This window comes from Uloborus diversus, chromosome 2, assembly GCF_026930045.1.
Source record: "Uloborus diversus isolate 005 chromosome 2, Udiv.v.3.1, whole genome shotgun sequence".
Lineage (NCBI taxonomy): Eukaryota > Metazoa > Arthropoda > Arachnida > Araneae > Uloboridae > Uloborus > Uloborus diversus.
The window spans coordinates 25,018,923-25,028,265 of NC_072732.1; the positions used below are offsets into that span (position 1 = coordinate 25,018,923).

General features: G+C 33.7%; 1 protein-coding gene across 1 annotated transcript in view; it reads right to left on the minus strand.

The window, feature by feature from the left end:
- The window catches only part of LOC129216911 (E3 ubiquitin-protein ligase arih1-like), a 46,898-nt gene extending 38,080 nt beyond the window's left edge, over nt 1-8,818 (minus strand). Inside the window, exons 1-4 of the mRNA XM_054851129.1 lie at nt 8,528-8,818; nt 7,553-7,620; nt 1,861-1,942; nt 445-507 (exon numbers count right to left, since the gene is read on the minus strand). Of these exons, the coding sequence (XP_054707104.1) occupies nt 445-507; nt 1,861-1,942; nt 7,553-7,620; nt 8,528-8,734 (420 nt within the window). The 5' untranslated portion in view covers nt 8,735-8,818. The remainder of the gene's footprint in view (nt 1-444; nt 508-1,860; nt 1,943-7,552; nt 7,621-8,527) is intronic.
- Between the last annotated feature and the right edge of the window lie 525 nt (nt 8,819-9,343).

Consider the following 9,343-nt stretch of genomic DNA (forward strand, 5'->3'; position numbering starts at 1 on the left):
TTGATTGGATCCGATGAAGTCATGCGCTGTATCACTCAGTGACGTCATAATCTTGCCCCGCTTCTTCTCGTGCCATTCTCTTACGGCAACCTTTCCTTGGCTACTTGGCCTAAAACGCGGTGCCGCGTTCCACAAAAGTATCGTTAGCGGCAAAATTGGCGAGATAATTATTTTTCCTACAAAACGTGAAAAATCCGGAAGATTTTGCTCATAACCGGAAAAACGGAAAAGGACATAAAAATCCATAAAACTTCCGGGAAATCCGGAAGGGTTGGCAGGTATGTAAAATGTATGAAAACCAAGGAACTATCGATTTCTTTTAGTTTCACTTTGCATATTTAAATGCAAAACATATTTTACACAACAACTGTTCCCCACCACAAAAATACTGGGTTGAGTTTTTACACTCTGAAAAATATTTTAGACAAATATGAAAACTCTTACATTTAATGGTGTTTCTCGAAGACATATTTCACAGAGCTCATAACTTCTATTTCCAAGAGACTTCTGTAAAAACAAAGAAATAGTTGAGAAAAATTTAAAAGCATCCCAAGAATCTTTCATTCAACTTTTCCAGGGGTGCCCCCCCCCCCTTCAAAAAAAAAGAAGAAAAATACCCCTCAAAACAACCCCGATTAAAATTTTCAATGGCAGTCTGCACCATGATTGAGGTGCAGATTAGCGGTCGCCACTCGCCAAATGGCAACCAAAAATTTTCAATGGCGACCAAAAATTTCAGTGCTGATCGCCACTAGGTGACCAAAATACTAAAAAAAACTTCTCCCAAGTTTTCATTACGGCTTGTGCTTCAAAAGCAGTTTTTCATGCTCCTCTAGGGCGTGGCATCACTTATTGACGTGCAAGAAAAGTTGAAAAGTTGCCCCTTTCCTTGCTGATTCACTGACACTTCGCGTTTCATGTGTAAAACCAACTGCACGTGGCTAGATACTGTGCCTTCACGGGGGAAGTAAAAAACTCCTACAGTCCAGCAGAAACATTCCCGAAACCCAAACAAAGTCAAATAATTGATGAATGATTTTATTTAGGGAGCCATGTTGAATTTAAAATTGTAAAATAAATGTTTAAATAAAATAATTTTCAAATTGCATTTTAACAGTGCCAAATGACCAATACTATTTACAATCACTGACATATTTGCCGAAAATTTGGAGTAGGGGAAAAAATCAGAGATGGGAAAATATTAGCATAATGGACAATACCGGATTTCTGGATGGAGAAATCCAGTATGCAACTGGAACACAAATACCTCTGTTAGCCTTATAAGTTCAAAACCCATAACATTTTTTTTCCAAAATAACTTTAAAACATAACACCATAAAGGCAGATTGCCAAGCTCGTAAAAAGTTCGGAATATTTTTCAATCAAGTTAATATATAGAAGTTTAACACCAGGCGATTTATCTTTTGCAGTTCTAAGTTCAATTTGCTGAAACATGCTATTATTATTGTTTCATGATATTTGGCATCATTAGTAATTTATCACTTGCTCAAGCATCACAAAAGCGTTCCAATTTTTTTGGCAAGACCCGTGTATAAGTTGATTTCCCTAATTTAATGGTGAAAAAAGGGAAAAAAATTAATTGGCCCACATACAGAAAGAGTATTTGATTTCAGATTCACTTTTTCAAAGAATAATTTTAAAGTTCTGTTTTGGATGATTAGAATTTTGTGAAGGGTCCTTTTGGTTGATCGGATTTTTGTGAAGGATCCGTTAATGGACCTAAATTTATCTCCCAAATCCTCTAACCAGACCACTGAAGGATAATTATAATATGCAACAAACATTTAATCTTTCCTAATTTTGCTGATTTCCTGTAAATTTACAAGTAAGTTTACATACCTTGAGAACACTAGTAATAGGCTTCAGAGGATTGATCACATGGGCATCTTGAAACAGTCTCTCAACATCACTATCAAAATACCTATAAAAAAATATAAAGCACATCCAATTATTACAAAGTAATGCATAGTTTCTCAAGATTTTACTTCAAGCAAAGGGCAAATCACAAACTAGTTGACTATACAACGAAAATTCTTGAAAAATATACATAAGAAATGTTGAACAACTAGAAAATTGCCGTCAAGGTATGATGAGTGAAAATTGCTTCGACTCTTTTACATTTTAAAGAATCAATTGCCTGTTCGATGATTGAAATTTTAACTCTAACTCCAGTGTTTTGACCGAAAACTTCAGCAGATAGCGTTCATAGTTGAGCACTTTTTTGCTTCTTCACTCTCAAAAGGAGTCTTAACAGTAAAACAGTTAAGTGACTGGACCCAGTTCAGCCTTGTCAAAATAAAACATTTGCTTGCATGTCAAATATTATCAAATTATTATGCCATAGCGTGAGTTTCATTGTTGGTGGCATAAGCGTTACTCGAGCAATCGCTATTATATATATGTGGATAAGCACAACATGCATGATGTATATACATAAAACCTTATGCTTAAACATTTAAATATTGAAACTATTAAAGTACCTGGTGTAAATGCTATTTAAAAAAGTCTGAAATCAGGTAAATGTTGACATTAGCTAATGGGTCATTCTCCGGAAAACATAACTTTTGAATACAAATATTTTTCAATTTCAAAACCTTTTGTTTTCTTTTTTTCATTCTTACATGAGAGTGTTACCTACTAGAAGTAACCATAAACAATGGCCCAGCTAAGTTCCAATTCTTTTACTCATAAGTGAAAAAAATAAAGAAATGCCTTGTTCATAGAAATAAAAAAAATATAAAAAACTTTTAATATTTAAAAATCAAGGCTAATTTACTATCAAAGAAGTAATTTTGTTAATTGTGCAAACAATCAGCTATTTTAATGATTAGTAAGAATATAATATTAAGCTCTCTTAATTAAACTACAGCTGAATTAGTAGTTTCAAATATATGTTAAAAATAGTATTGAGTAAATTTTAGGATACACTGGCAAATTTATAATTTTGGTAGAATGCCTATTCATATTTTTCCTCCATCATTTATTTTCACCTCAGAAATAATGACGTGGATAATAGCTGAGGAGCTAACTGATGGAAAACTGCAAATTATGATAAGAAGATACCACATGGTAGGAATATTGCTTATGACTATAAAATGAAATTAAAACCCAGAAGCACTTTCAAAAACGGTTTAAATCCAAGGTAGCGTTTGTTTTTCAAAACGGCTACCCGTATTATGGTTTTTTTAATGTATGTCATACAAAAGAGATTTTTATATCAAATTATAGGTTTTTAGGGTCCCAGATTTCATTTTGTATGTTGAAAATGAGCTAGATGTTCTTTTTTGTGTGTGTGTGTGGTCATTTTTTCCTAAATATAAATTTACTACTTACAAAAGAGATTACGTGCTTTTCAAAGTACCAATATAAAAATAGGAAAAATATTAAATGCAAATATGTACTAAAAATATTAGTACTATGTCGTTAGTCAAACTCTGCTTCAATCTTCACATTAATTTTTGCATAGTAGAGTGCAGGAGAGACCAGCACTTCTGCAGCTACACTTGTTGTTGCAGATTTTGCAGGTGCACTTAATGAACTCAGTGCAAGAACCAGAAATTTCTGGTAACTCCGAACATTCCAGCTGTCATCCAACCCTATTCACTTGGAGACGGTGTACATATGATATGTTTGTGAGCTTGTCCCCATATTTGTACAGCCCGGAAAGCACTACGCAATACTTGTTGCTGTCCCTTTGTTGGTGGCAAATTTTCAAGTGGCCATTTTTTGGTCATAAACAACTCTTTCCTTGTATCATTTACAATTACACTATTACTAGTGGAAAAGTGCAGTAGTACAACTACGTACGTTTCAAAAACGTCAAAAATTTCGCTCGGTATAGAACTTTGAGGTTGCGAAATAAATAAAAATTGCCACAGTTGCCTCTTTGAATATCATCTATGCCTTCCAAGTTGATTTTTTGGACTTCCCAGTGAAGCTAGGAAAGCTGTCACAAAACCTATGAAGGCATGAAATCCTGGTAAAGCCTTTCCTTTCCAATAGCTTCATATATGGCATGAACTGTAATGAATTTGCTGTTGTTTCCTGTTCCAAAAATAATCCAGACTTAATGTTGACAGGGAAAATAAGTAAGATATTGCTAAAACTAAGACATCTGTATCAACAATGCACATGACAATATTCCTGAAACCGTTTTCTACTATGTCTTGAAGATGCAGTATCATTCTTCAGCCTACTTCTTTGGGCCAGAGCAAGTAGCATCGACAAAGGAAGTTTTTGCAGTGCTATTTCCTTTAATATCTTCACCTAAAGTTGTCAGAACCTGCACATTTCTTATGGTATTTAGAGCTAACGTACCTAACAGCAGTGGCGGCGATTGAGGCTTATAAGTGGAGTGGGGGGGGGGGGGGGGACAAAAAACCCAACTAAAAGCCATGGGACTTTTAGTGGCAGCAAAAGATAGAAAAAAAGGACATAAAAAGGAATTGACATCACTGTGTCCAATAACCCTGCTATCGATACAATAAGGTCCTGATCATTTTCCAAAAATGGATTTCCAAGCTCCTTCAAAGTGCTGTAAAGAGCTCGAATCTTAGTAAAAAATTAAACTTGAAATGGGTGGTACTGATCAAGATGGATTCAACTATTTTCTTCATGTTTTAGCTTATTAATCGGCTTACTTGTGGTCTAAAACCATCCAGAGCCTAAGTGCTGATGGATCCTGTATCAATCTTATTGCGCCGCCATCTCTTTTAACTATTGCATTATTTTGTTGGTGTGCTTGGTCAATACTGATTGCTGGGAATAATCTGCTAGATTTTCTTATCTTAAACTGACCAGAAATAAATGATCGATGTAGCTCTGGATCATAATGATCTTTTTAGATGGATTGACAACCGATGTGCGTAATTTAAAGCCACAAACCTCTAAAACATTTGTTGATTATTACAAAAACATATTTAAACCTTACGTTTGTAAAGATATTGAAAACTTTCCAATGCCAGAGAATTGATTTTATTTGGGACAGATATGTTACACCAACGATTAAAGTTCAAACCAGAGAGAAGTGGGGAGCAGGAATAAGAAGAGAACTGCTTTCACACCGGATTTTACCTAAAAATTGGCCAGGTTTTTTAAGAAATTCAAATAACAAAGATGAAGTAAAAGAGAGACCAGAAAAAACCAATAACGAAACCATGAAATTGCGGTATCCAGCTTCGAGTACAGAAGGAGGTGAAGAATTATGAAGAAGACCGATTACCTACGTGTTTTTATTTTTACATTTGTATAGTTTACTAAAAAGGCTCTTAGGCAAGTTACCTTCCTACTTATATTACGAGTAAAATGTTTCCAATTTGGAAGTTTAAATCCGGATAATTGCACAAGTTTAAATCTAAGTTTTGTTTATAAAAAACTTTGTAAAAAATTAGAAATTAAGGTGTCGTCTTAAATTCTAATTTATTGTATTTTATTTTTTGTAGTGGAAATTTTCTAGTTGGGTAGGTACCCAATTATTGTTCAATTGAATTTAAAGGCTTTTGTACTAGAAATAAAGAACCTTTGTAAAATTTTAAAAGAAAAGGGGAATTTCGTCTGTTACTCATCCTTTTAGAGTGTCTATTACTGGGGTTCGGAACTTGCTTCTAAAGTCAGCAAATAAAAATAGAATTTACTGATTCAGCCGATCCAGAAGCAGCCAAACCTTAGATGAGATGCTGTTGCATGGGAGAAAAACAGCTTAACACTAGAACGACTGACATTTTCCGTATACCTAGAAAGACTGAAGGGGCCAGTGTGGCCCCTACCCATTTTTGGGGTGAATTATTTTAAAAATTCTTCCTGAGTGTGTCCACACGCCCGATGCACCTTCTTTCATGACTAAATAAAAGCTTAGTATGCAATTATTTGTAGTGTTTCTCTCTATACTGGCGAAAAGCTTGGATCAGTTTTTCTTTTCAAGAGCAATGGCTACCATTAGGCTGGTAATCAGTCAGTACTGTTTATAGCATTTGGATATCCAACTGGCTGTATAAAGTGAAAGTTGCAGGTTAAACTAGAGAGAATGGCCTTTTTTTATGCCAGAACAATTAGGAGAAAGGAAAAAAAAATTTTTTTAATTGTAAAAAAGCTTAGGGGCCACTGTGGTCCCTCCCGTCTTTCTAGGTATAAGGATCAATATTTACAGTACTATGAGGCGTATGATAAAATGATTAAACAAGCATTCAAATAGTGTCATATAATGAAAAGTCAGGAAGTTACATTACGTTCCGTTAGACATTATCCGAGTTATTAAACAACAAACTATGCGAGGGGCCACACAGGCCCCTCCGTCTTTCTAGTGTTAAAAAATCTAAATACATTAAAAGGGTCAGAAATTGAGTTAACCTGAGAGCGATGTCTTAAGCATGTCTGTTATTGGTGCCATTACCCCAGTCCCCAAAGCAGAAGACTACTGAATTTGTGATGTAGGTCGCAGAACAGATGCCTGAGCTGCAGAACAAATTCTGTTCAATTGTGAGAGGAAAACTCAAAGAACTTTGCTGTGGAAATTCTACAGATTTCTGTGAAATTTCTGCTACAAATATCTTCCAGCTCAAGATAGAATTTTGCACAAATTCAGCAGATTTTTTTAAATTAGAAGAAAATCTAAAATTCTCGCTGTTCCGATAATTCGGCGGAAAGCTCGCAGAAAATGTTGAATTCGATAAGTCATCTGCAGGAACTTTAGATTTGCTTTGAGCTAAAAGAAATCTGCAGCATTTGTGCAAAATTCTATCTTCAGTTGGAAGATATTTTTCTGCAGATTTTCCGTAGAAATTTCATATTCTAAATCTGAAAAGATTCTGAATTTTCAATCGTTTTTGGTTTTCCTTTTCCTTATGTTTCCCAATCGATCTCCATCCACTGCAATTTCCTCTACAAACGTGTGTTTTGGAAACATGCCAACATTGAAACACGTCCATCGCGGAAAATTGTGTGTCTTGTTTGAGATTTCAATCCTTTTGAGTCCTGAAAATATTTAAACTATTCAGAAAGTTTTGAAGTGTTTTATGATATGCTACTCTCACTCGACTCATTTTATTTAATATTTTAGTAATTTATTTATTAACATTATTTTAATTCCTCCTTCATGCCATGTAAAATTAAGATTAAGCAAAAAAAAAAGTGGTGAGATAAGATAAGTAAATATACCTTTGTGCTGAAAAGTAAAGAAATAACATGTCAAAAAGCACAAATTGCAGATTACTGCAAACACGTGTTTTGGCGTTACAAGGAACACCTTTTTCAATGCAAACGAAATGAGCTTATGGATGAAAAGATATCTTATTGATGTTGTTATTTCTTACTTTACAAAAAAAAGTGGTTTGACACCTAGGTTCGGATTTTTATAAAATTTTGTATATTTGCTCTTTCTATGCATTTTAGATAGCCTATAAAATATTTCTGGCAAATCTCCATCATTTTATGTGTGACAGAAATGCATAGCAACAGTTAAGTTTTAAAAACTTAACCATTATGACTCAGATTCAAAATACATCATGCAAAAGAGGTTGCTAGATATATAGCTCACCTTTCATACAGCTTTTCTTTATCCCACTTGAAGTAGTTAAGCAATATTCTCGTAATAGTTGGTGGAATCTAAAAAATATAAAATATACTACGTTATTGGCATTTACTTTTATTCCAATAACAAACAACCGGTATTTCAGCAACAAATCAACAACATATGATTTTTAAAAATGCATTAAATGTCAAAAAGATCATGTATATAGGTTTTTTATTTCTCCATTTTTGAGTTCTGGTAAGAAAAAATTAAGGACAACAATGAATCAAATGAGAACCTAAACTAAAACTAACAACTTGAACAGGAATGAAAATCAAAATGGAAACAAAGAATCTAAAATAAGTTTATTCCGTGTGTTCAATAATGCATTGGATATGTGTTCATTCCCAGGAATAATAAAAAATCAGATTAATCCGCCGATAAAAATATTTTATTTTGAAATTTTTCAGTAACATTATTTTTTTTCTTTAGAAATTCCATTTACTTTAATCAAAATCTTTCTCTGACAATAAATTGCATTAGCTTTTAACCCTTAATCACATGTTTTGTTGATTTCAACAACTTACAACAACTAATCCTAACACTATAATAGCCTACTTTTTTCACTAAAACAATTTCAGCTATTTTTTTTTTTTTTTTCAAAATTAATTCCTCTATCCAATTTTTCTCGCGCTTGTTTCTACATGTATTTTTCAATACCTATAACTACTTATTTATAAAATTACATGTTTCTTTACAAGTTAAGGCACCAGCGCCACTTTTATTTTCCACTTCCAAATTAAACCTCAAGCAAAATCGTCAGAGTGTGCAATTAATTAATTTCCACAAAAAGAATATAGGCACAAAATTTATCATTTAGCACGAACATCGAGACTTCTAACTGAATGGAAAACTTCACTAATTAATAATTATACGCACGAATGCATATCGGATTTTGAATCAAGAGCAATTTAGGAAAATAAAAATTTATAATATAAATACCTCAACAATATTATTAACTTCTTTTATGCAATCAACCATGTGCTGAACAGTTTGTTCGGTGGTGAGAACTTCATGTGGAAACAAATCTTCGAATTTTCTTCTATCTCTAGCGGGGGAAGATTCAGAATCTAGACAACAATCCTCATCTGGACCACTTGACTCGTTTCCGGAATCAGTTTCGACAATTAAATCTTCGTCTGAATCCATTACGAAAGATTAGACATTCAGGATTGATTATAAATGATTGAAACACAAAAGGATTATTACACGCTGAAAGTAAACACAGCACACAAAAACATAATGCTACTCAAGCATAAAGCATTAGGAAATCGGTCAATGCAGGAACGATCCTGACAGATAAACGGGAGGCAACCCTATATTTTGGCGCTAAATGATATCATTCTCAGACTTGGCGACAAGGATTCTTCCTGTACCTCGTGCGTGGTTTACAAAATGGCTTGAAGAATGTGTTGATGTATTTATTATGATGAGATTTTTACAATTAGATATGCATGAAAGTAAGTGAAACATTTTCTTGGATGTGACTATATTAAGTTGTATCTTTTTGTTTTTTTTTTATTTTGAAAAAGAGCGTGTTCCTTTATTTATGCTTACTGTCTGACCACGGATTGTATGGAATAACAAACACCGTTTTAGAGCCGGAAATGGATAAATTTATTATTTTTTACCGATGTCACAGCTTTTGCAGAAGCAGAGTCTCATCCAAATGAGCGGAATACGCGCATCAAATTTTTACTTTTCCCCCTTATTCACATAGATTCGTTGATCTGGACGTTTGAAAATTCCATGCAATCT